Here is a 27451-nt window from a genome sequence, read left to right on the forward strand (position 1 = left end):
CAGATGATTAATACTATGAATAGTCTCCTGACTGTAAAGTGCCAAACGTGTCTTTATGTGAACACATGACAAACAAAAAGGACGCACTCATGGGTGAGCTTGTGTTCCTCACACACCACAGACTAGTGTAATCAATTGAATTTCCACATTCCACACACACAAAAAACAGTGACATGTATACAAGCTTAAAATACACTTGCACGGATCGCCAAACTACTGCAAAAGTGCAGTGTGAGCATAAACAGCGGCTAGTAAAACAAGTACAAACTTCAGCCCAGTATCTCGGAGAGGATGAGTGTATTACTTTCTTCCTCTTCACGGTCCTGGTTCTTTCCATCAATCTGACTAAAAATATTGCAGTAAGTACTCCGAGCTGACAGAACTGAGCATGGTCTAATCCTGTAGCATGACTTTACTGCTGAAAATCCTGCTCTTCTACGTGGGGAGGATTTTGCACTCAGAGCTTCAGTTAAATCCTATTCATCACACAGCATCCCTCTCTACAGACCTGGCAACCCTAGTCCTGTTACCAGGCAAGGGCAGGACAGTGCCAGCATTGTTGGCATCTATATTTAGTTGGACCTGATCGAGGGACTGAACCTCCTAAGGACATTTTTGTGTACTTTAAAGTGCTTCGGTGGCAACACGCTCAGAGGAGTGCCGCCAGGTTATCCAAAACAAAGTCAACCATGAATGTGATGGTGGAAAGCAAAAACATCTGGTCCACCAGCCACTTTTAGTTGGTAATACAAGTTTGGTGGCTTTTACACAGCACTCTTACAATCTCTTGTCTTGGTCAGGGTCCTCTAGTTTTGCCTAAAAGCCTCTGATTTGTAGAAACAGATTGTCAGGCAGGAAGTCCCCTGACTCAAGAGAAGTGGTACTTTGACACACTGCATACTGTGCAGAGCACAGTAAGTAGTGGGCAATATCACCTGGCGAGGAACGGGGACAACCTGAGAGGGAATCAGTGCCATGGAGTTTAGCTAAGGGCTTTTTGCTGCCCCTTTCTCTCTTACTTACTTCTGCAGAAGGACAATGTTGACCAATTGAAGTATTGAAATAACAATTAGAACATTTAGCCCCTTTCAGCCATCTAAATGCTAGGACTGTTCTTAAAAGACGAATAAAGCTGGTACCCACGTCTTTAAGCAAGTACTTGCTCTTCAGAAAATGATGCATCTCAGTGCATCTCCACAAATTTTAATGTAGCAATTAATAAAATGCAATCTTTGCATTAGTAATATCGACACAACAAAAAGCCCCAGGCAGCATCTAGATAGGGCACGGTGTCCCTGTGTAATAATATTGTACATTTATTCTATCCTATCAGTATGCATTTCAGAGAGGAGTTTAATGGGAAAGGCCAGGGATGTCGAAGGAGTTGTGCCAAAGAAGCAGAGGTAAATATTGAGCACATTCAAAAATGCTGAATAAACAGCATAGGATTACATTAAACAAACAATATGATGTATCAACAACAAACCTGTAATGATTCAAGGATTAAAATCTAGAAATAAAAAAGGATATAAATAACAAAAAGTACTGCATAGGGTTAATGATATGATTAAAAACTGCAACATTATCTCAAGTACATCAATTCATCCAGTTTAGAGCCTTTCAGTCTGTTCTCTTTAAGTGTTGTAATTCTATTTGAGAGAGAGTCAACAGTTACTATCCACAAAGTGAGCTGTATTGACTGCCAAACTGGCGTAATAGATAACACAATGTGGAGTTATTAAGTGTGATTTAGAGTGGCTTCCTAAAGTACAAGTGGACATTTTGATGGGGATGACTCTATACTGAGCATATAGTGTGCCTACCACTATCTGATTAGTGCCTAAAATGACTGCCTTAGCCTAGATGAATCACCCATTCAGGCCTCGTCTTAAGTATCTTCTGCGCTGCTTTATGTCCGAGCCTCCGCTGCCGAATGGCAACTCTGTTAAGTATGTGTGCTGCATGTGTGGGTGAGTGCTGGTCTTTGATCTAAGTAGCTGGTAAATTACCATTTTATTCTAAAACAGTCTAAAAGTCTTTTGTGGGTGTGTTCGTTTTGACTGCCAGCTTTGCCTCGGTGCATGATGGTGCACGGGCAAGTGATGCAAGTGATTGTAAAGCAGAGGAAGTTGTATTTCAGTGCTCCTCCTATTTTTTTGTCTCATAAAAACTGGACAATCACCTAGACTGCCCCCCACCTTCTGTTTTTTAGGATACTTTCTCTCTCCCTTTTAGGCATTGCACTGCCTAAATTTGTCTGACTTTCATTTACTCTTTGTCCTTCACTCCTCGGGTAAAGTGCTTTTTTATCTAACCTTATTTAAGGCCCAATACCAACAGCGTCAGTGTTGTTCTGGGCTGCCACAGCAACTAAGCCCTCCCCATCAGCAATTGTAGTCCCTCTCCTGACAGCTAGCTCCCCTCTCTCTATGGGGCCTACGAAGAGAGAACCATCTTCCCCAGGAGAAGCCGATACACCCCTATCGGTCCTTTCCAGCTTGCGGTGCTTGCGTGGCTCTGGTGGGGTGTCCTTCTGGGTGAAGACGGCGCGAATTCTCTCCACGCAGACGTTGGCTGCCTCCTTTGTGTCGCTGCAGAGCTGTGATAGGCTGAGGAAGCCATGGGGGAGGTCGTCCACCACGCACAGAGTGACAGGCTGGTTTATGTTCCTCAAACGCTTGGCAAACATCACAGAGTCATCCAGCATGGGGTCTAATGCACAAGCCTGAGAGGGGAGAGAGAAGAAGCGAGAGGGAGGGAAAGGGGTGGTGAAAAGCAAATTAGGATTCCCTTCAGACATGTCAAGAATCTTAATTAAGGGATGAAGAAAAGGAAGCCAAGCATCCCAGTCTCTTTTGTCCCCGCTTTCTTTACATTCTTGCTGACTCACTCTAGCCACTTAAAAATCAGCAGCAATTTCTTCATTTTCATTTTAACACCCTTCTCACATGAGAGAACAGGCTTCAACCTCCCCATCTCTCCCATCACACTCCATCTCACTCTGATGTAAGCATTACATCAGAGTAAGCATTACATCGGTAATTTAGCTCTTAACATTTTTGCATGTTTTTACCTCCTCAACCTTCTCTCTGCTCCTCCCTGCTCTTCTTCACCATCATAAACAAACAATCCTTATCCCGGTCTGCTCCTGCAAGCTCTAACAACATCATATCCGCTAAGTTGAAAACTTGTTGAAGAAACATGCCGTATGAATGTTCAGCTTTCTCATAGAGGATCATACATGCAACCAAATGTAGACAGTTGCAAGGGCCTCAAAAGCCCTTTAATGTAATAATTGACAGCTTGACACTTGATTTGAGTGAGCAACCTTTGACCTATGTGTATTTAACTGTATAATTTCCCATTTGCCTACCATTATCCTGTCAATCATTCACACTGTTGCTTCTCCTTACCACTATGTGTACAGGTGGCAGCCCTTTCAGCATGCTATCAGGAGCCAGCAGAGGAGAGCAGAACGGATCCTTGAACACTGGAGAGCTGTGCAACCTCATCTTAGATGGCTTCTCTGAACGCAGTGGCTCAAATCCCAAGGGGAACTCCACAGGGTGCTCCAGCTCTAATCCCTCCTCTACAGCAGGGGGTGGTAAAGCTACTGAAGACAGGTCGCTGGACACGGCGGGATCCACATCCTTGGAGAGGAAGAAATTCACATCTTCTGGCTACATAAAAAAGAGATAAATAATTCAGGAAAGGTTAGACAGCACTGAGTTGACAGTGAAGGTAATGTTGAGGAAATAAGAAGAAAGGCATAACATATTAGACAGGCAAACTTGATTACAAATACACACACAGCACTTTGTCCTTGTGAAGATCTTCTAAACCTTGGCTCGATGCCTGAGAGTCTTGGCTGAACAATCCCCATTTAAGGAGGAAAAGCATATTTAAAATCTTGCGTCAACACTGCTAGCTATTTTTCCCAAGCCAGCCACTAATCCATTCTGCCTGTGTGAAAATACATGCGAGGATAATCTGCAATACCTAACTGGTACCTGCACAACCAAAACATTTTGATATTCAGTCAGCATTTTAAAGCCAAATCTGTTCATTAGGCATGGGTGACATAATCTCAGCTGAGTTCATCGAGATGAAACATGCACATCACTGCAGGGTATACAACATTGTACGATAGAGGGCCAAAATGTCTCAACGTTGATAAACTGTTGAGCCTCTTAAAAAGGCTATAGCTGTAGGCTAAATCGTTTTATTGCAAGCTGTCTGAAAGCAAAGATAACCTGATCATAGGTTGGAGGCAGGTGTGATTTCTCTTCACTGCAATGGTGCAATAATTATCATCAAAATACAGACCTTCCCATCATCACAGGTTAAATTCCCATAACAATCCCCACTAACAGCTGAGTGTTCTTTTAAGTAACAGCCCTTAGCCATTTAATGCAGTTAACTTCTTCTGGATAAGAGCATCAACTGAGAGCATGTCAATCTCAACGTAAACATGTTCCAGGGTGACGTACAGTGCGATCATTGAGCAACGGTGCACTGTGAGAAGTGGAATTGTTGTGGGATCCCAAGTCCTGGCAAGTCTGACTCTTAACAGATAGATTCCTGGAGGGGAACTCTGAGGTCTCGGAGGCTACAGGGGGGTCTGCGTGACGAGAAGAGATGGACGCCTCTGAAATGCTCTTCCTCACTGTGTCTAAGAAACAAGATGGAGAGAAGGGGAAATAGAGTGATAATTGAGACATTTGGCAAAACAAAACTAAATGTTTGAGACAAACAACAAAAAAGAAACAAACAAAACAAAAATAAGTCAATAAAAAAAAAAAAAACTATTAACCACACAAAGTGCAGTTCAGTCAGGAACACTCTCGTCATAGATTTAACCATTTATTGCAACAAATGGAAATAGAGTTATGCTTGGCGCTGATGGCTCCGCTCTTGATAATGCTCCCTGGACCAGCCAAGCAGCATGCTAAGCTGAAACAGGGAGCACCATGCAGAAACCCCCCTGGGTAAAAAAAGAGGGAGCCAAAAGAAAGACATTGAAAACCATTTTTAAACTTTGAGTCATGTTAGGACTCTGAACTAGGAAGGTGGAGGCTAGGGTGGTGGAGGCAAAACATTGCTAGCAGCAGCAGCAGTGAGTGAAGCAGCGTCAGCGTAGCAGGGACCGGTGAGGAAGTCACATTTAAAAGGGACCGCCTTGATGTGAGAATGGCTGTGATTGGTGTGTGTCTGATAGGAATGATAATTCAATCAGCGGCCGTATGCCTTCCGTGTCCTAACGCTAAAGCTTAATTATATGATGTGTAAAGTATACAGACTTGGGGTCAATGGCAGCTGGAGGACAGGAAAAAATACACACATAGTAGTACACAATCACTTTTACTTATTCTACCGTTTCCACTTATCATATGTCCTCTGGTTGACAGCCAACAGATAAAAGCATAAAATGCAAATTGGGATGTATCATGAAGAATAGAGAAGTGGGTGGAGGAAATTCAAACAGTGCTGTCACGGTGATGTCATCCGCCCGCCCCGAGCCGTCAAAACACAGCTGTAAGAGTCGTCATGGCTGGTCTCTTCACAAAGCGCCACCGATCTCCCATCTCTTTAATAATGAACCATCTCAGCACCACGATGGCCTTTTAATAATGTACACCCACCAATGACATTCTCATTAGTTTGGGCTTGCAGCTGTGGGGGTGTCACCTAACTAAAGGGACACCAGGGAAATTACGATTCGCCACTAGATTTACGGTGGCTACAATTAACAATTACTGTCAAAGCCCTGCTGCTCCAAAGAGGTGAATTGATATGAATGGGCTACAGGAGTGTTACCTAACAAGGTTGGATAAAGCAATAATTGGTTAGTTGAATGCTGAATAAAGGAGATCCATGTCAATAACCTCCTCCATATGGGGTGTAAATGAACTTTGGGGCAGTTGATATTGTTGCCCTCAAAATCGGCCTAATGAAGAAGATGCTGAAAATACGACACACACACACACACACACACACACACACACCTTTCAGCAGATAGATGTGATCAAAGACACAAGACAACTTTAGACGCAGTAGCTGCCATGCAAAAACACATTTAAGCCACCCACATCTCATCCAGTGTTCCCACCGGGATGCATGCACAAACACACCCATACACACAGTCACAGTCAGTGGTATACCAGTGGCTCCTGGTGGCGCCTCTGCAGCTGTACTGGGGGAGGCTGAGGCTCTGCTGGAATCCAGCAGAGAGTGGATCCAGTTGGAGGCTCCCTGTCGGAAATCTCTGAGCAGCAGAGCTGTGTCTCTCCTCACCATGCTCATCGTGCTCGCCTTCTCTATCTGTGTCTCGGTTTGCGGGTCAGCACCTGGAGAAGGAGACATGGCGGAAGGCTTAGTAGGACAGATGATAGAAGATAGATGTACAAGAGAGATAAAAAGTGGTTTTGTTATTCTTGAATAAGCATGAATGAGTAACAACAGAAAGGATGGGAAAGAAATAACAGGAAAGGTAGTAGAAAAAAATGACAGTTGTTGGTTCAATACTGCAACATAGCAATTTGTATCACAGATAGCAATACACGTGATGAGTGTAGGAGTAAGGAGAAAATGATTAGTGTTTTAGTTTAGTTATTGAAAGGCGACACAGGATAAACAATATCTCTATCAGAATTTAGCATATGTTATTACAGTCCTCCTTTTCTTGTGAGACAACAATTTATCAAAAGACTTGTAAGAGTTCTCCTGCTTTTTACATGCATTATTGCACGGCTAGAATAAAATCAATAAAGATTTATGATTACAATTTCTTATATTATACACATTGTGTACTACATAAGGAACAGTGAAATCCAAGCTGAGAGCAAAATAGTTTCATGATTAATAAGATTGTTATTACTGTCCTAAAACAGACAGTTGCATTGACACAAAATCTATTTCAATTTAGCTTTTTAGTATTTTAGCTGGTAATAAAAAAAAATTTAAAAAAAAGTTAGATTAGTGTATTTAATCAAATGGAATAGAATATCTTAATTGATAATGAAAATAACTGTCCCAGCACTGCAACAGAAAACACACCATTGAAGTGGGGTGAATGAGGTACTTATCCATACTTTGGTGTTCTGAAGGGTTAGTTTGAATTCACCAAAGTCACACAATAACACAAACAAACCGATCGAGGCATCGATGGACCACAAACTCCCGTGTTTTGCGAGGGAAAAGTACTGTTTTTGTCAAACGAGTCTGGCATCAACAACAGTGAAGCCCATTATGTTAAGAATATATGTATAATGGGGAGCAGCAGAGACATGCAATAAAATGGAGGAAAATAGATGTAAACTTAATTCTCAACTCCACCAGATAAATTAAAAATCCAGACCAGATTTTCTTTTTTAAAAACACACACACATATATATATATACACACACACACACACACACACACACACACACACACACACACACACACACACACACACACACACACACACACACACACACACACATACCAGCGTAGGCGCTGAGACACCTGGAGAGCACACTGAGCGGCAGCAGAGGATCCATAAGTGTTAGCAGACGGGAGGGAGATGCGTAGGCGGTCAGCAGGGTAGCCGGGTAGACTGCCACGATGCCATCTGGCATTCGCACACCAAAGGCAGCAGCACGCATTGATGTCGTCACAGACAAGTTGCCTCCCGCACTGTCACCTGCCAGACACACTGTCTCTCCGGTCCAGCCTGGAGAGATAAAAATAGGACAGTGATGATAGCGGTGAAGAAAAAGAGGGAAAGAAAACAATGGGAAAACATAGATGTCATCATTGTCTTCCACTTTTCTAAGAGAAAATGCACTGTGGTGCAAGAAAAAGCAGTGTGACCCAAATCAAGTAACAGGATCTCTCTTCTCCACCATAACACTGCTGAATATGTGGCTGCTTTAAGGGGGTGTTGTCTCGCTGTCTGCCTCATGGCCGTGATATTGTTTTTCTTGTACACTACAGCACAAACATATTGCACTGCGATCACTGTTAATTTGACACAGTGCTTCAGCGGGCGGATGTACCCCAAATCGACCAGATGTCTTTTGTTGTCTGCTTGAATATCGAGCATCATAATTTGTGTGATATTGCAGAACACAGGGTAAAGTGCAAGACATCGTGCTGCAGCAAGATTACTTTCAAAGTGATGAATTCTCTTGAGGGGTACAGGGAATTGGTAAACGTTGGCGAGGATTTACAGAAGCAGTCCACAGGACACCTTCACTCTGAAATGAGTGAGTTTGACCCCTTTTGTTATGCCTGCTCATTAAGTATAATAAATCTACTTTCTTTTACCTGCCTAATGTATTTAGCATTTCAACTGCATATACTTTCCCAACTACTTTAAAAATTAAACAGAAAATGTATAGGGGAGCTAAAAAAGCCAGCACTCCAAAATAAACAATGCTGTGTGATTTATATGTACCTAGTAGGTGGTGGTTTCTCAGAGCCCAGCAGTAGGCATAGAAACACTCCTCCAGGGCCCTTGGGAAGGGGGCCTCAGGGGCCAGAGAGTAGTCCACTGACAGGATGGGGACACCAAGGTCCTGGGACCAGCTCTTCAGATAGGGCTGCGCCAGACAGAAGACATGGGAATGGAGGGGGGAATTTATGAATATAAAAACACTTACTTTCACAGTGAATATATTACATGTTGTTAAATGTATGAGAAACAACAGCGACCACAATAAAACAAAGAGGTTGAGTGACAGAGAGAGAAAGAAATGTAGTGGGAGAGAGATGCGTGGGGGTAGACATTAAGCAGCAAGGATGAAAAGTTATGAAAATGATGTGTCCCTCTGATGTCATCTGTCTGCTTTCTGGCTTACTGTCTAGACAAAGGGAGATTGAGCTGTCCTCACAGTAACCTTCATTTCCTTTCTTCTTATACGGTAATAACAAAAGGTGCCCACATGTCCTAGTTTGCTGTGTATGAAGGAAAAAGACAAAGGCAAGGGGATGGTGTGGATTTACAGGGATTGTCTACCAAAGCAAACTTACTTTCAGAATACTTAGTTTCTCTTTTTCGTGTTGCTACAGTCAAGTAAAGTGTTTACTATTCTTATGCCAACCTAAGGCAAGTGCTTTACTTCACAGCTGCAATGCAGTGACCTTAAAATGCGAGAAAGGCATCAAAACTTGACAAACAAAATATTCCTTCAACCTCACATTTGTCCTTTCCTCCTCTGTCTTTATCTTCTCCAAACACCTTTTTGACAAGCTATGACAGGGCTGGCAGTGAAAATGACAGCTCTCCATTCACAATGCCAGAAAAAGCACAGTGTGTGTATGTTTGTATGTTGCCTCACCAACCAGTGATTCAGTATGAAAAAAAAAAGTAGCAGCTACAGCAGTGCTGTCTTAAAGCCCTACTTGTCACAATAAATCTTAGAGTGAGACCGCTGACAAGTGAGTGCGTGAGTTCAAGCACTGTTTCGGTCAGTGTGGGTTTGTACAAATCAGCAAATGTGTGTGGGTGCGCAACTGTGTGTGAACAACAGCCATTGTTGCCAGTGAGTGTCAATATATGCCAGAATCCATGGACAGGTGTCTGACAGACAGTTCATCATCTGCCTGCATACAAGAAGCAAAGGGCTCACAGCAAATGGCCCAAGAGATGAGTATGTACACACGTACACATGTACACACACACACACACACACGTACACACACACCCCTCTACTCAGTAGAGTCTACTGGGATTGTGTGTGCGTTCCCTGCCCAAGTTGCTAAATGCACAGATGCCAACATATCCATTCCTGTGATCTCAGTATAATTGGGCATTGAGAGGACCACAGGCTCCTGCCACTGAAGTCCAACTCTCCATCTCGCCCAGACAACACGCGAGACAGGATCGAGGGAAGGATACAGGAGTAGAGGACAGACATATGAGAAGTAAAAGGGACAACCCTGGCCTCTGCCCTCAGAGAAACTTTTCTATTCTTGCTTCCTTGGCCTTACCTTGGGGATTAGGAGAGTATTACGAAGAAGGTGAGTACAAAATAAGACAGGAAGGAGATGTTAAAAGAGTGAACTAAAGGGATTGTGTGAGATATTAAAAAAATTTAGAGGGAGGATGCGATAAAAAAGGCTCTCTGAAGAGGAGAGAAGGATAGCCTGACAAGTCTTCCATTAGTGCCCGGGGTAATCTTTCTCTGCGGGGTTGTACAGTTCTCCGTTAATTCAACATGACAGCCCTGTTCACCCGCGTCTCCGATTGCTCCCTCTCATCCTCTTGTTGCTACGCAGCTTCAGATCAAGGATGCCCATGTCCTTGGCGATTTCACAGAGCCCTGTTCTGCTATAAGCAGCCTGATGCCACTTAAAGACCGCACACAGTCACAGATGACCAGATCAGCGTAGGCAGACAAGGAGAGGTAGGTGCACAAACTTAAAATAAGCTTTCTCGTCAATATGAAGTAAGTAGGTTGGCTTCCTCCTGCTACTATTTCATATATTGTCTCTTATGTAAACTTATAATAAAACTGGTTGACAAAAACAAGACTTTTAAGTGCTTTATGGAGCAATGACAAGAAAGAGCCAACTCAATGTTTAAGACATGAGGACAAAGCTTTTGAGTATGTGTCCTCTTTTCTATGACAGTGATCTAGAAATTAATTCTAGGACATGAGCCCCTCCTCTATGAGAAAAAAAGAGGAATGAGGATGAAGTGAATGACAGGAAGCAATGATTACATGAAAGAGACAAGCAAGCCTTGTGTGCACCTTACCAGTAAAGAAGGCATGGAGGGAGGGCATAGTGTCACTATTTATATTACACACGTTTTCAGGGATTAATTACAAACTAATTATCTAAAGGGCTCATTATATGTCACACTATTGACCAAGAAAGAGATTTATTTTATTTATTTGACAGGGACAATGCACAGCTCCTTAGCAGTACCAGAGTTAGCTATAAGCTAATTTTCATCTGTAGTCCCTGGGCAGGAAACAGAGGATAACATCTCTGTCAGAAGGGAAACCTAACACTGGAGTATAAAAATGCTAACACAACAGTAAAGGACAACAATCAAATTTCACAGTATTAAAACTCACCCATCACAACAACAAAAAAAACAAACACAAAAACACCACTTTGACAACAAGAACCACAACATGAAGACAACACTACAACAACAATACCATTTCATAACATTAAAACACCACTACAACAGGACTTCACAACATTAAAGTTAGCTGTTTGGGTTTATGCTTGATGGGAACATAATTGGGTTGATTTCAGCCATGATTTCATCTTTAATTTAAAACCAGCAAAGCTGTTACATTCTCTGATCTCGCTTGGTACTGAGTTCCAATACTTTGTGGCTCTAACAGAGCAGATCAGATTTAGACTGCTAAGTCCTCTGCTCCTCTGCGGTCAACTAGTACCCGTCTCCTCTACACTTAAATTAGCCGAGGTTCAATTACAATTTGTTTAAGAAAACACAGCCACAGAACGAATGAGAAGCTGAATTGGATGACTGCTGTGGCAACACTGGCTTAAATCCTGGAAAAACAACATCTGAGCCCGGTGTCTAAAGGTGGAGGTGCAGTCTTCAGCATTTGGATATGTAGACGCCACATCACATAATATACTGTTTCCTGGATTTTTAACCAACTGTTCCATTATAAATATCACAAATGGGTCAAATACATGTACTAAATATAGCATGTGTAAAGTCTTTTGGATTCAGTTTTTCTTGCAAAATAAAACTAATCACATTGCTTTTCTAGTCAGGAGTAAGGAAAACTCTATTTGAAGAGTACCATCTCACCTCATGGGACTTGGAGGTCTGGGCCACAAATCCTCCCCCATGAAAGTGGATCAGGAGACAGGGAGATGAGGGGAGGCGCTTGGTCTTCAGCCCCAGCGACAAAGAGATGGCGCCCCCTTCAGCGCGGGCAAGAGACAGCAGAGCTTCGCTGTCCTAGAGAGAGTGAGACAGAGAGGTGGAGGAAGAGGAATGAATGAACAAAAGAAGAGAAAAAAAAATCAATCACATACAACTAATACAGAACATCACATGATAACAGCTGCTGATATTTGCATCACTCTCATAACTGTCCACAGACTGTGTATACTGCAAACAAAGCCTTGTTTTCATTGGTAATATATTTTATTGCTAGTGTTAGCAACAGGGCTCCTGTGAGAGAATGATTTACTAGCTGTTCTGCAGCAGCTTGCTGCCAGCCTCTTTGGGCCTGCATGAACACACACTAATTCCCATTCATTAACAAAAACAAGAAGGCAGTGTAGCTTTGGTTGAGAGGGAGGGTTTCCGCAGATGCAGGCTTCTATTTTGTGACATTAAAAAAGACACTGTTGTTCTGTTGGAGCGCGATCAATGGCTAAAAGGGTTTGTTGATAGCATGTCTGGTTAAGTGCTAGGCTACAAAGAAAGGAGGAGTGCAAGCTTGGATGGAGAGAGGGAGTCTCCCAAGAGAATTAGGTAGGGAGGCAGAGTAGAAAAAGTGAGAGTGATACCTATGACAGAGAAATAGAGAGAGGGGGACATAATGAAGGGGATTAAGTCCATGAGGATGAGTCGGAGCTGTCGTTTACTCCAGCCCAGAGGAATACCAGATATGTTATTACATACTGTTCGAATATTTTAAGAATTTGTATGACTGGTATATGCAAGCTGGTTTAAAAAGTGCAAGTGGAGGAAAACTGTCATAAACTAGGTCACACAACTAATACTTAATACTTTGCTTGTCTAGTTTTGCATAAAATCTGACATTATGAAGCTGTTTTTATTGCATTTTCCAATGCACCACTACAGTGTGAACATAATGATTTAAATACCTGTCCTTCACGTAAGTCATAGGAGATGAGCCTCATCTGAACTGGAGCAGTGCCGATGTGAGCTGATGGTGGGGCTATAGTTACAGATGCTTTGTGGTTGGCCGCCAGGGGAAGGTCAAAGGGCACGGCGGGCACAGAAAGAGTCCGGTTCACCTTAACTTGAGTGGATGTCATACTGGCAAGACTCTTGAGGAAGAGAGATGATGGAGAAAAAAAGAGAAAGAGTTGGACAGAATGAATTGAGACAGAAGGTCAGAGAGAAAGAGAAGAGTGCAAGTTACAGAGAGTCAGGTCACTGGAGAGAGAAAAAAACAGGATGAATAAATCATGAACCCCATTGAATAAATTTAATTCCACTCTATTATTACTATCGCCCTATAGGCCAAAATGCATAATCATAAAAAGGTACTTTTACCAGAGAAAAGTAAAATATTCCTGTTACAAAAAATTTAGTTTTAAAATTGAAAACAGGGCAGCACACTTGTCTGTGTGCATGGGTTAGTGGCGATAACATGAGTAGATTACAGATACCTTAGGAATGCGTTTGTGTGTGAGAAGAAGCATTACCAGTCTACTCACCGACAGGACTTCGGTCTCAGTGATGTTCCAGAATGCCTTCCAGAAATGGACATCCAGGTTCTGGGTGATGCGTTCAAATTCTGCCCCTCTCAACTCTGGGTCAATGGCGTACTTCCCGGAGGTAAAGAAAGAGCTGGCTGCTACACCTGGTGCAAGGAGTAAGAATGACATAATGAGGAGGGTATAATATTGGGTAGGAGACACCAAAGAAAGAGTAATACAAGAAATGGGATTAGAGTTCAAAGAAAAGGGAAAGAACCGAGGAACGTGTATGGTTGAAGAGGGAGTGAAAATGGAAACGAAAAGTGATGGCGGACAAATGACAAAAGCTCAGAATAATGGGGATGAAAACAGCGAAAGACAAACAATAGAAAGGAGGGCATAAAACAATAACATTTAGAAAAAACTCGCCGATAATGCAAAAGAAGGAAGGTGAAATGATGGAAGGCAGATGGTCAAGAAGGAAATGGAGTGCTAAAACACGGCAAACCTCAGAAATAAGGCCCTAATCGAGTCGTCAAACTCAACAGAGTAAATTGGCTTTGACGTACTCAAAGCACTATAATCTTTTTGCCACATGGATGTTTCAGGTCCACTGTGCTAGTGCTAATTTTGAAACAGAATCATTTCATGGTACTGCAATCAAATTCCACCCTGCCTTTAATGCTCTGCAAGAAATCAAGGATGGGCAGTAAAGAAAGGGAGGGAATTCCACTCTTAGACAGCTTAGGACAGCTAATGCAGCTAAGGTGCTGGAGGACAGAAGCAATTTCTTCATATAGGCCTATAGCATGTGTTCACTACAGAGGACTTTGACGAAGGGGTGAGAAGGTTCCAGTACACTCACCGTATGGTGCAACACCTCCTGCCTCCACTGTGGTGCAGCACAGAGCGCAAGAAACCATGAGAGTCAAAATGATTCTTTTTTGAATGTTAAATATTAACGTGTGGGCACGCTGAAAAATGTGTATATGATGGTGCATGTTCTTCTAGTCCTGCCTCTGTACATAACTGGGTGCATGTTCAAAACATTTTGAAATATAGAAGAAGCACACCAGGTAGCCCTTGAGATTCCAAAGGATGAAAGAGCATCTACAATCCAAGCACACAACATCAAAAGGTACACTGTCAGGGGCCAAGGAGCAATGTAGAAGAGGCGGCGTGTGGATGAGTACGATCTATGAATGAGAATTAAGTGACTGGATGATGAGAGGGTACAGCTTGTAGACGAGATGATGCTGACCTATTCCTGACTGATGGCGTTTGTAGTTTTCTCCAAAGGCCACAAGGCCAATAGCGATGGTCTGGAGACAGGGCCGAATGCCTGGACTGAACTGGAGGGATAGACAAAAACAGAAACAGGCTTTAAATTATTATCCATGGTGCATTTAAAAACAAGAAATGGACTACAATTAAAAAAAAAACTGCTGTCTTTCGACCAGAGAAAGTGAAACATAGATGATGGGATATCAGAATATCTTCATTTTACCTGCAGGTTTGGGCAGCAGGAGTCATTTGTATCTCTGTATTTGTTTCCTGGGTTTCTGGTGCTCTCTTTTCAGGGTCAGTTCCTTTAGTCTGGTGACAAACTAGCCCCTAGCACAGTTTTTGTTCTCTAACATCAACAGGTCACTTATTTTTTTAAACAGAATACCATTTTGATTGACGGGCTACGGGAGACTTATGTAGGGAGCTTTATTCTGTACTTGAAACGCCCTAATATTATAACAAATATAATTTTTTTAGGAGCTACAGAATCTAATATGGACAGTAACATAAGAGCACAAGTACCTTTACAGAACTGTAGATGTAAGTACATCCAGTTGCTTGTCTGTACAGTGTGTGTCAAGTGAAAAATGGTGAGTTTGAGGTTGCTTTCCATTACATTTTCTCTGCATTGTTGTGAGATGTTTTATTATTGTTCTTTATGTACTTAGGTTTTTAAATTCCCTGCCTTTCTTTCTTCGTGTCCTACTTTTGCTTCACCTAAAAACCCAGTTCTGGACCATCAAGCATGAGGCACTGCTACTTCTAAGCCTCCCCATTCACAATTCTCACTACCTATCCCTGTGCCATGCAGCTCATCTCACCTGAAAGCCAAGGCAACGGCCATAGAAGCACCCCTTGTGCATGGATGAGTATTCACGGACAAAGCTCTCACTCAGGCCACTTTCATCCTGGAAAAAAAGGTTGCCATGGCTGTTGTCATGTAGCATGCGTTGAGCCAGGTAGAGCAGGGCGCGCAGCTGGCACAGAGCGTTGCAGTAGGCCTCCATCTCCCCCGCATTGTGTGCTACTCGAAAAAAGATGCTGCGGCGGTTGGCGGTGATGTAGCGCCCCTTCTGGATGATGTGGAGAAGGCAGCAGCGCACTACCTAGAAAATGATGAAGAATGTGTGAATAAAATTTGGGGGGGGGGAAATTATTTTTTATTCCAAAATGTGTCATCTACTGTGCCATGCCACCTGCTCCATATACCAAATAAAATCAGCATAGCAGGTTCATTTAAGTTGAATAACAAGCACATTATGTAAATTATTTTATTAGTTAATAAAAAGGACAGACTTGTTACAATGTATATGTAATGATATGTATTCTTGAGATAATGAATGAATGGACTTCAGGTTGTCATTTCTTTTCTTAAAAATGGATCCATAGCATTTTGACTTATAACAAAGCAAATCATAGCTTTTAAATTGTGCAATCATTAAAGAGCCATGTCTTCTGGGTCTGCTTAAACTGTAATTAAGATTAGGTTGTTAAGTTTAAAGGAAGAAAAAAAAACAACAACAAAAAACAATGTATGATAGCATGCGTGAACGCGACCATGTGAAAAGCTTGCTGCTTCACAAGGGTCTTACAGATTAGTCTGAGTAGCACTGTGGGAATGAGAAGGATTATAAATGTGGAAATGAAAAGGCAAGAAAACAAAGCAGCATTCATTTGCTGCTATGCTAGACTCGTTCAGTTGTGGTAGGTTGCAGCCACTGAAGGTCATGATGTTTCATCAATAACTGCAGAAGAGTACAGTGGGTACAGTAGAGTAAGATTTTCTGCAGCTGGAGGAATTTATCTAACCTGATTTGCAACATAAAATCAATCTGTAAAACAAATGGACTGACCTTGAAACAAAGTGATATCAAGGTAAAGAGGGGCTGGCGAGCTCTTTCTCACAGTGTGGAGAGAATATTGATACGAATGCATTGCGTTATGAGGCTTATTATTTTCAATGCAAACCAATGCTTGACTCGTGCACACAAAACATCCCACAGCTTACTTTAACCAGTGAGCGATAGCCATTGGCAGGTATGTGTGGGTCAAAGTCATAATGATGGTAAACTGCAGCGAAGCCGGAGATAACAGGCTCCAGACTGCGAGCATGCTCCTTGATCAGCTTCATGGTATCCACCAGCCGCCGTGCCGCATCACCCTGTGAACCCTTGGCTCCTCCTGAGAAGAAGGTGGCATTCTCTTCGCACACGCTGTACAGGGCCGCAAACACTGCCTTGGTGTCCATCACTAAGAGCAGTGAGATACAGAAGCAAGACAAAGGTTGAAACCGAAACAGAAATCCATTATATGTACGGAATGTTGCATGTGCGTAATGATATTTTCCAATAATAATTCATGTCATTCTTTATGTATTCTAGTGTGGAAATTTCTCTTTTCGGCAGATTACTGACTTGTATGCCAATAACACCCACTGATCTCGCTATCAATTATGCCACCTTGCTGACTCCCATGCATACTTAATTTGTAGAATTAGAGATCTTTCTTTTCTGTAGTTGTTAAACTTGACTGTCAGCTGGTATCTGGTCCTGCAAGCATTATAAAAAAAAAACCCACAGCAGCCTGATCCCTATTCTGCACCACACCCACACTTGATATTAGCATGTAGACACTGTGCAAGGTGGGATATCATTGGATATATCCTACATAATGTTCTCTTACTCCTATTAACTAATCTTGCATAGCCTGGCGTATAGAAGCTCATTGATTGAAACGGGTTAAGCAAGCCTTGAAATTAAATGATGTAAAGCCGGGCTAAGCAGCCAAAATCCACCAAGATCTAGGCAGACATGCATGGAAAAGGAGGAGAAGGCAGAGGCCCTTTGCTAACGTCATGCTGCTGGGAAAAAAAACAAAGATTAGTCATACACTGACAAAAACACATAAAACACACTCACAGAAGAGTCCCAAAGGGAGGTATACAGCTGACAAAACACAGCTGAGTCTGTTTATCAAGTGTGCCCATACCCTTGTCCTAATGCAGCATAACAAAGATCTAGTGCTATGTCCCTGTTGGATTCCTACTATTGGACTGAGCTCTTCTGACAAGTCACCTGAGACATCGGTTTCCACAACACCTAAGCCTGGGAACTAGCTGGTACTTACTGTATAATGTGACTGGTATGCTGAGAGACAGAGGAAAGAGGAGAAGGACTGGTGGACACAGAGAATAAAACAAAAGGATCGGAGACAGCAGTGCTTCCCGAAATAGATGTGAAAGTGAGAACTTTAGGGGAGAAGCGGAAAATAATATATTTGTTATGGATGGGTTTTAACCATCATTACCTTGCAGGACTGAAGAATGAGAGAGAGATAATAGTTAATGATTGGATTGAATAATACTTCTGCGTTAAATCATCCTAAGTTAAACTTAGTTAAACTATGCATACCTCTTGAACATCCCAAATGACATCAGCTGCCCAAACTTTTGCTTTTATAACTTCAACTGAGGCCAGTACAATAAAGCAATACAGAAAAATAAATAAATAAAGTAAAAACAGCACAGTGGTTTCTTCATAGATCCCCAAAGCAACATCTTGGGTTGTGGAGCAGAGATTGCCTATGCATGCTAAAAAGTGAACCGATTCTACAAAAGTGAAATATTGTTTTGAGGGTCACAGAAATAATGGAGCCCTTATCGCACAATTATTCTACTATTCCCTGCCATTCAGGAAGAGTAATAGGGGAGGCAATTTCAGTTTGCTGGGAGGAATTACCCCCCACGACATCCAGGAAGAGACATTTATCAGCCAGATGACTTCTAGGACACGCATATTGCATTAAAGATTTCTTCAGCAGTTGCCCGTCTTCTCATTTTTCTGTCTCGTCATTACCTTTAACTCCTCAGGGAGGGCTTTTTAACCATAAGCTACAAGGTAAGATGCCCTTCTATATGGACATTATTCCATAATGGATGCCAGTGTGTCACAGTTAAAGGTTTAGCCATGGATAAATCAATTAAATCATATCACAAAGATTTCTTTCAAAATCTTTTGGCAAAACTGAAAAACATCCACTTCAGCATTTAGCACTCTGCTACTGGCTTAGATTATGCTAAAGCTGGAAAACATGTCTCATCTGAATACACCCACCTTTAACCCCATGTTACAGAGTTGGGCCTTTTAACATTAACAGAAACTAATGACAATGCAGAAATATGTAGTTATGTGCCATATCCACTTATTTATGTTCATCGTTTCTATTTCTGATACAAGCTAAATTGTTGTAATCATCTGCAAACTGCAATGACCCTTTGAATTTAAGAGGCATTCCTTGGCCCTAGGGTATAGAGACGGACTGAAAGAAATCTTCAGAGCCAAATGAGTGGACTACACAGAGCAGCACTGCAGCGTTTTGCCAAGTAAGTTTTCACTTGCATGGACTTTGCCTTGGTGCGTTTGGTGCATACATTAAACATATTAAAATGTGAAAAACAATAGAGCAAAGTACTCCAACAGCTAAGAACATAAATATAAAATGGAAATATTACAATACAAATGTAAAAGTCTATAATAAATATGTACAATATAACTGTTTAAAGGCTGTACGGTTTTGTGCAAGGTATGCAAAAATAATCTGGTCCAATCTAGTAATTCAGGGATAATAGTCCAGGATGTGTGTTAATGTGTAGTTGGAGGTTAAGTGTCTGTCAGTGGGGATCCTGGGCGTTGTAGATATGGCACACTGCAGCTGGGAATAAACTGTTTTTGTGGTGGGAGTTTTGGTCCTGATGGACCGCAGCCTCCTGCCAGAGGGAGTGGTTCAAAAAGTTTTATTTAAAGCTATAGTGCGTAGTTTATGCCTACCCCATGAGGAATTCCAAGTAATGACAACAAAACTGTCATACTGTCAAACTGCCACATGATAAAATGGAGGAGGTGAGGATAGACTTGATGATCGCAGTGTAGAAGTGCACCATCATTGTCTTTGGCAGGTTGAACTACTTCAACTGCCGCAGAAGGTACATCATCGGTTGTGATTTTTGAGGAGATAATGGAGCCCAGGAAGTGCAAGGACTCCACATTGTTGACTAATGAGTCACCCAGGGTGATAGGGGCGGGTGGGGCTGCATTCTTCCGGAAATCCACAACCATCGTCACTGTCTTCAGAGCGTTTAGCTCCAGGTTGTTCTGACTGCAGCATGTCACCAGATGGTCAATCTATCACCTGTAGGCGGACTCAAACTTCAGAACTTCTAGAAATTCCTGCAAAGCTTAGTTAAGCAGCTTGGGGCCTTATTTCACACTGATTAAACCATGTGAAAGAAAGACTCCAAAATAAACTTGTCTCATGAATTAAGGAGAACTCCATACTAATACAGAATTTACATTGTGCTAGTTATCTTAAATTACAATCTAGAAATATAGCCAACTATCTCCCCAACATGCCTCTGAACATCAGAACTTGAATTTGTGATCTCTGGTGACACGTTTTGAGTTTGATTCGTTTGACAGACAATTAACATTAACACCATGGGCTGGGTTCAGAGAATGGTTTTTATCCAAATGACTTCTACTGTGATTTAGATCTTACAGCTGTAAATGAGCAAATTCCCCCCCTATCCCAGTTAAATCCTAATTGGTTCTGTCACTACATTCTACAGTAGTTGTTCCCTTATTCACTGTCTCTGGAAGAGCTTTAGGGCATGTCTCAACTCTACATGACAACATCACTATAGTTTGTTCATCTTAGAGAGGCGTCCAAGCAAAACGGAGCTGCACAGGATTAAGAAAATGTGAATTACATTTTGGGGTGGATGTTATCTTTACTCGAGGCTCAAATACTGCAGAGTTGTAGCAGGAGAGAAGGATCGAGGAGGCACAAAACATTAGTAAATTGGATTTTTTTTTTTGCCAATATATTATGCAAACATCAATCCTACAAATCCATCATGAAGATCAATGAAGGAAGTCTACAGCACTTGCATACATCATGTCAATACAATTCAGCAACTAAAGGACAAACACACAATCCTGGGATTGTTGCTCCATCTCAGGTACTGGTCAAGATGTGATTATGTACTACTTGTAAATGTTCTGAAGCTGACAACACAGGAAACAGTTACCCAATGTGCAAAAACTCAACGCGTATGTCAGCATAAAACTGGAAACACTAAGAGACACACAAAGAACATCTATAAATAAACATTCATCTGCCTGCATAAACACAAGCAGCAGTGCGGCCTTAGGGAACACAATGACTGTTTTGCTCAAGCAGTCACCCAAATGCCATGCTGCAGGACCAGCTAGTCAAACCAGTTTGGGCAAGCAACCAAAATTAAATTACATTGCTTAATTAGAGCTGGTGGTACAACTCTCTTAGCTGGGCAAGCCAATAGTTCTTATGTTGATAGAGTAAGCTAGGCGGAAACTTTATGAACCCCTGGATTAGCATAAGCTGTTCTAAAACGTGCTTAATGACAATGAAGCCAGCGGACATTACACCCCTGTCTAACTACAGGGAGTATATGATAAGCAAATACAATGCAAATGAACACAGTTACGCGAAGCAGTGCAATCTAATCAAGTTCAAACATGCCATGGCCCAGTGAAGACTTCACCTTTGTTTGATAAGGTTAATGCCTCAAACAGAAAAACAATTTAGCTGTCACTCACTACACAAATACATGACTCACCTGCTTGCAATATCACATCTGCCTTTTGTCAGCAAATGCTCCACATATCTACATCTTTCTATGTCAGTACTGAGCAATATGTTTCAGCATCATCCCTTACTGTGTTACTGACAAAAGTGGTCACTGCAATCCCACTGCAACCATTGAATTGCACCTGGTTTCTTAACATTAAAGATGGATGAGAGTGGCCATTATTAAGTAATGTACAACAACCTACACCAGTGACATTACATACATATGACTCCTGCGGGGCCCACATACAGTGTGAATTGAGTGTTTGTATAAAATTACCCACAGGCTGCTTCTGCATATATGCTATGGGCTAACTATTGAAAAGCTGGAAGAGAAAAAAGTAAAAAGTGTTTACCAATGTCTGAGTTCAAGGCTCTGTCCTTGTCTGTCTCCTCTCTTCCACGATAGCGTTGAGAGCATGGAAAAAAAAACAAAGAATGAAGAGAGAGGAAGGAGATAGAGTTTTCCGACTGCTTTTGTTCTACCTCTCACCGTCTGTCACTCCCTTGTATTTTCGATGTAGCTCTTCTGTCAACCTCTGTATGTCAGACTGTCACAACCAATTCTACTCAGAAGCAATGTGTTGTCTCTCCCTTGTCCCTCCCATGCCTCTTTTAAAAAGGGGTAGGGAAGCTACAGACAACCCCGTCCCAGTTAACTTTCTCCTTGTGACAGTGGACTATTTTTCCATTGGCTGTTCAGCTTGCAACTCCCTGTGACCTTCAACCTAATTGGCAGATCACGTACGGAGAGACGTTGGCAAAGACAACCATGAGATCATGCAATTGTTCAAATGTGGCTTTTTCATTTTAAGTGTCAAGTTTATTTCATTTATCTAGCACTTTAGAATCAAACAGGTGTTGCACCTAAGTACTTAAAAAAGACGGACATAGGCCTATATGTCCACATAAAACCATAAAGACATACATGTGCATAGATGTGTGTGTGTGTATATTGCATCTTCAGTGCTTTGTTTGATATTAAATAAGGTCACAAATCAAATGCAAACAAACAGCAGCCAAATCAATAATTATCAATGAATTTATTCATTAAAAATTATCATTTTGGCTTTGAAATTTAAAAAATAATGAGTGCACTATTTACCAGAGCACACAATGTCTTAAAGTAAAATTACTTTATGTGAACAGTCAAAAAACTAAAAAAAGGTGTACAAATGACAATAACAAACACAGAAAAGGAAGAATGTCCTCACATATGGCTGTCTTGCTGTTTCCTGTTGCTCTAGTCTCAAAACATCTCGCTAAAGGACTATAGTTTAAAATGAGCCAGCTGGCTAACACTGGCACATTACAGTAATGTTGATTAATATGCCTTGTTCTTGAAAATGAAATTAAAAAAACAGTACAGCATTATTAGACAATCATTAGAAACGGAAAATTGTGACAATCAACCGTTTGATTAATCAACTAATCATTTCCTCGCTAATCACTATGTTAACATTATTTCATCAAACATTAAACCCACATTAGGTAAGAGCCCTGCACCTTCAACCAAAATTGAAACTAGAGATGCACCGATAGACCGGCCGGTGACCGGAATTGGCTGTTTTTCACGAGTAACATTGCATGACCTGGCGACCGGCAGGTCAGTCTGACATATGCCGATTTCATGCCGGTCAATGCTACAATTAACTGGCAACATAAGTTATACGTGTTACAGTTTTCAAGGGCCTTGCGCCTGCAGACGCGACAAGCACAGTCCTCTTTTTCCTCTCTCTCAACTTTTTCATTAAATGTGTCCACGGCCACCGCTCGCGGTGTGAGCGCGTGTCAGCGCTACTCGCACATGTAGGGAACCTCATTGAATTAACCTGCAACATGTCAGCTGTTGGAAATTCTTCAGCGTGTGAGCAGAAGCTAACACGTTTGTATGCATCACCTGCAAGGAAAAAGTAGAGGCGTGGAGGGACGACGCAAAAACCAAAATCCACATTTTTAGTTGGATATTGGATGCTTGAAAGAAGGAAATGGTTCTTATTGCACTAGATGTGTGTTTCCACACCAGGAGTCATTTATATAGTTCTATTTTATAGTGATCCATTATCTATTCAAAAAATGTTCTATGTTCTGTGCAAAATGTTCTATTAAAGAAAAGATAGAAAATAAATATTTGTGTGTGCTGTAAAGTGGTTAGAAAAAATGAAATCGGAATCGGCTAAAATCGGTATCGGCTGGCCTAACTCAAAGAAAATCGGCCTAGAAAATTGTAATCGGTGCATCTCTAATTGAAACCAAAATGAACTTCTTCGTCCACCAGCCAAATGTCTAGTGAATGTTCAAATTTTATCAGCCACTCAATAGAAAACCAGAAAAACATTTTGAGTTTGGTAATGGAGAAGATGGGCTTGTACGGAGCTTCAAGTCAATTAAGATTTTTTTCTCTTGAATGTATATGAGGTTTTTTTGCCTGGTGAGTGAAGCAAATCTACCAGCCGCATTTGGCTGGCGTATGGTGCTAATTTTGAAGCCTGTCTGCAACCTATAATAATAATAATAATAATAATAATAATAATAATAATAATAAGTAAGTAGGTACTACTATCTTTTGGTGGCACCTGTGGTAGACTTTTGTGTCGTGAACAATGTTTATGCAGCAATCTTTAAACATATTTGTCATTTGTGTATGCAGCAGAAATGTGCTTTATGTGCCCACTGATGAAGAAATATGAATGTTTGGCAATGAATGCAGAACATGGACAACGTGTGCACACCCAAAACAGAGGAATAAGATGTAGAGAATGTTCAGAGACTCTATTCTGGGGGGAAATTATGCACTTAGTTTAGACTTCTTGGCTGATATCACAGATGACAGTCCCATAATTCAAAGAACTGAGACATGACCCCTCACCCAGTCACAGAAATACAGAGATCCACAAACACACCCAGAACACTGAGACACAGAAACCAAAGACCCACTTGTTGCTCTTATTGCTTTGGCTATACAGGCTTATTTCATGGAAGACATGTCACAACAGGAAATGCATACATTTAAAAAAAAAATACAAATAATGATGGTTGAATTCCTTCAGTTTTAGGGTCCTGCATGCTGGCTCACTGTCACGACTTTCAAGGACACTTTACAGAACGGCACTATTGTTACCGTTATCAGTAACACATGTACTTTCCCTACTAGAAATCAACATGTCTTCTGGTTAAAAGGCCTATTAGCTGTAACTTCTGTACAAATACACACAAACAACTAGCAGTTCTTGTTTGGGGAAAAAGTGCTTGTTTGCATTTGTGGCAAGAAATTACAGCAGGGCTGGTGCCTTCCTCACAGAAAACTTCAAGCTACTCTAATGGGCTAGTTTAATGTTGAGCTACTTCTTAATGTCAGTATGATTAACTGTGCTGGTCTTGTCTAGGCTGTTTCTAACTCATGGCTCTCTTGAGTTTCTCTTTATCAAATCTAAAACAGACACATTCCAGATGTGGTAAATGTAAAGTCTGGGTAAATGTAAGCCCAAGGATATGAAAACACAGTGACTGATTCTTGAAGTGGAACTCACCGTTACAATACAGTGCCCTCATCTATCTACGCAAATAAAAAAGTCTCAACAGTTGTTATTTGTTGAGACCAGACAGTGTTAAAGGTAAAATTCCACCTTTAGGCCGTTTCTGTTATTTTCTTCTACAAGATATGGTATCTGGTCAGTCTTTTGGACTCGGCCAGATATCTGATACTCTACAAAATGCTATGTCTACAGGAAGCAAGCTTTAAAAATAGCAAACTTTGAGCAGTCCACATGCGAGAGGAAGGGTCAACAGCAGGGGCTCTGTAGTGTCGTGTTTAGGAGGCTTTGACCCTTCTCCCAGACAGAGCATCTTCAAAACACACAAGGCCAAACTGAACAACAGGAAACTAGAAACAATAAGCATCCACACCCCCTACAAAGGGGATGCATATGGCTTCCCTTCAGTTGTATAATGCAATGCATTTAAAGCTGCAGTAGGTAGAATGCAAAAAACACTAGAATTTGAAGTAGAGTGAGACCTCTTCCTGTGCATGGGCATGAGCAAAACAGCCAATAGGAACACTCTCTGAAATGACCTGTGATTGGCCAAAGTCTCCCATGACAGCTAGATTTTCTAAAGCCTTAAAGTGCTCATATTATGCTCATTTTCAGGTTCATAATTGTATTTAGAGGTTGTACCAGAATAGGTTTACATGTTTTTTTTTTTTAAATACACACACCATATTTTTGTTGTACTGCACATTGCTGCAGCTCCTCTCTTCACCCTGTGTGTTGAGCTCTCTGTTTTAGCTACCGAGTGAGGCATCTTGCATCTGTTCCATCTTTGTTGGGAGTCGCACATGCGCAGTAGCTAGGTAAGGACTACTAGCTAATCAGAAGCAGAGTATGAGGGTGTGCCACGCTAGCAGCTAGGCGAGCATTATAACGTGTGTTACAAAGTGACGCACGGTCATCACGGGAAGTTAACTTGCGACTAGTTAACTTTCCAAAGCAGGCACAATCGCTTGTTTGCTAAGAGTCGGGTCGGTGATTGTGTAAAGGTGTTCACGAGATAGATACCAACCTTTAGCGAACTTGTGAATTTCGCCAGCCGTCTTCTCTCCTTTATGGAGACAGACGCTGTGTGCACGGTGGGCTCGATGGTGTTTTAAGCCTCCAAGGTCACCTTACAGGTAGCTAACCCTCACCTTAACACTAACATAACTTCTTTGACATAACCATTACCGCTCTGCCTGGAAGGCGACATTGGGGGCTAAAAACACCAAACACCGCACGGTGGGAGGAGCTGTGTGTGTATGTGAGCGAGATACAAGTTACAGAGAGTTGGCGGAGAGCAGGGAAAGGAAATGCATTAGAACGTGTTTTAAATAGCGTTAAAAAAAAATAAAAAAAATGAATAACGAAATGTGCGGCGGCCGGTGTTGATAGTGAGGCGCACCGCCACACATTAGTCTATGTGTGGGAAACACTGCTTCAGCCAGCCCATTGGTCCCCATGTTTCCCTGCTCTCATGTCACATAAGCAAAGCTGATGACAGCTTCCCCAGTGGCCCTATCAATTGACACTTATTGATAACCTTAACGATGGCTCAATTCCATCAAGTGTCCCAGTAAGCTATTTCAGTGAGTCAGCATGCACAATACCAGCGCCTCTCCTAAGTGGAATGCAGCCATAATTAATGGTTTTGAATACACCTGTGCTTTTTCTACTATGACATGTCAACATGTCTGCCTATTCGTTTAATCGATTTATGCACATACTTCCGTGTGACGTTGCCACACTCAGGAGGTTAATTCAGTTACACTCCATCCCTTTCTCTCTTGTTTGTTTGGAGTACCTGTTCGGGTGGGTCCTGTCAGTGTCAGCAGCTGAAACTAGGGGTACGGAACGTGAAAGGTGAATAGAAATGTAGCATGGAGCCATATAAATGTAGTTAAAGGATTCTATAGCGCAGATATTACTACCACTGCTACATCTAGAGGCTAACGGTACAGCGCTTCTGTAGCTATAACCGGGGGATGCTCGTTAACTGTGGACATGCCAGCGAAGGAGGTTGACCGCCGGGCAGTTTTCTGTAACGCTTTTAAACACTCTACACACAGATTCTATCAATGCCACTGCCGACGCGTTTTGATGTCATAAAACAATTACAGGACTTAGCTAAGCAGCTGAGACAGAGCCAGCGGTATAATCCTAGTTCTTCATTTCGGCTACCCGAGGCCAGCTAATGTATATGGTGCTAACGGACGCTAGCGGGAGGTGACGGCAGGGAGCGTCAAAAAGGGGGGATGTAATGAAGGGGGAAAGCGATAGGGGGGCTGTGACGAAGTCGGCACGGTCACAGAAAAACTCACCTACTAGACCCTCTTTGTGTTTGGACAAGCGTCTTCCATTGACACCTTTCTCAAATCTGCTACTCCCACCACTCTTCTTGTTCGACGCCATCTTCACCCACTGTTTACGCACCGCCTCTCGCATCTCGCCTACATACCTGCCTGCAAGCGCCAAGGCCTGTGAAAGCCAATGAATGACTGTCCCGCAGTCCAGTAGCCAATCACGAGGCTCGGAAATCAACAATTATTCACCCCGTTGGCTTGGTTGTACAACTTGTCAAAAGAAAA

At 41.9% G+C, this 27451-nt stretch overlaps 1 protein-coding gene across 3 annotated transcripts; it reads right to left on the reverse strand.

The window, feature by feature from the left end:
* Positions 1 to 151: 151 nt before the first annotated feature.
* lipeb (lipase, hormone-sensitive b) lies at positions 152 to 27299 on the reverse strand. 3 transcript variants are annotated; one of them, XM_078252491.1, is made up of 14 exons: positions 27185 to 27228; positions 21690 to 21730; positions 16676 to 16917; positions 15489 to 15773; positions 14642 to 14732; positions 13399 to 13544; positions 12820 to 13005; positions 11789 to 11941; positions 8441 to 8585; positions 7487 to 7714; positions 6162 to 6347; positions 4491 to 4672; positions 3414 to 3680; positions 152 to 2725 (listed from the first exon to the last, which is right to left on the reverse strand). In XM_078252491.1, exons 3-14 carry the CDS (start codon positions 16913 to 16915, stop codon positions 2321 to 2323), a joined length of 2514 nt encoding a protein of 837 aa, XP_078108617.1. In that variant the 5' UTR covers positions 16916 to 16917; positions 21690 to 21730; positions 27185 to 27228; the 3' UTR covers positions 152 to 2320. The 3 variants fall into 3 exon arrangements, with proteins under 3 accessions (XP_078108617.1, XP_078108615.1, XP_078108616.1); XM_078252489.1 differs by lacking the exon at positions 21690 to 21730 and having other exon boundaries at positions 27185 to 27299; XM_078252490.1 differs by lacking the exon at positions 27185 to 27228 and having other exon boundaries at positions 21690 to 22043.
* Between the last annotated feature and the right edge of the window lie 152 nt (positions 27300 to 27451).

This window comes from Sander vitreus, chromosome 6, assembly GCF_031162955.1.
Source record: "Sander vitreus isolate 19-12246 chromosome 6, sanVit1, whole genome shotgun sequence".
In the NCBI taxonomy this organism is placed as follows: Eukaryota; Metazoa; Chordata; class Actinopteri; order Perciformes; family Percidae; genus Sander; species Sander vitreus.

Coding starts and splice junctions, on each gene's coding strand:
- lipeb (XM_078252489.1), bottom strand. CDS start 27,275: ATGGCGTCGAACAAGAAGAGTGGTGGGAGTAGCAGATTTGAGAAAGGT. Junction 14,733..15,488: donor GCCGTTGCCTTGGCTTTCAG/GTGAGATGAGCT, acceptor CTATCCCTCCAG/TTCAGTCCAGGCATTCGGCC. Junction 6,348..7,486: donor GTGTCTCAGCGCCTACGCTG/GTATGTGTGTGT, acceptor CTCCTTCTCCAG/GTGCTGACCCGCAAACCGAG.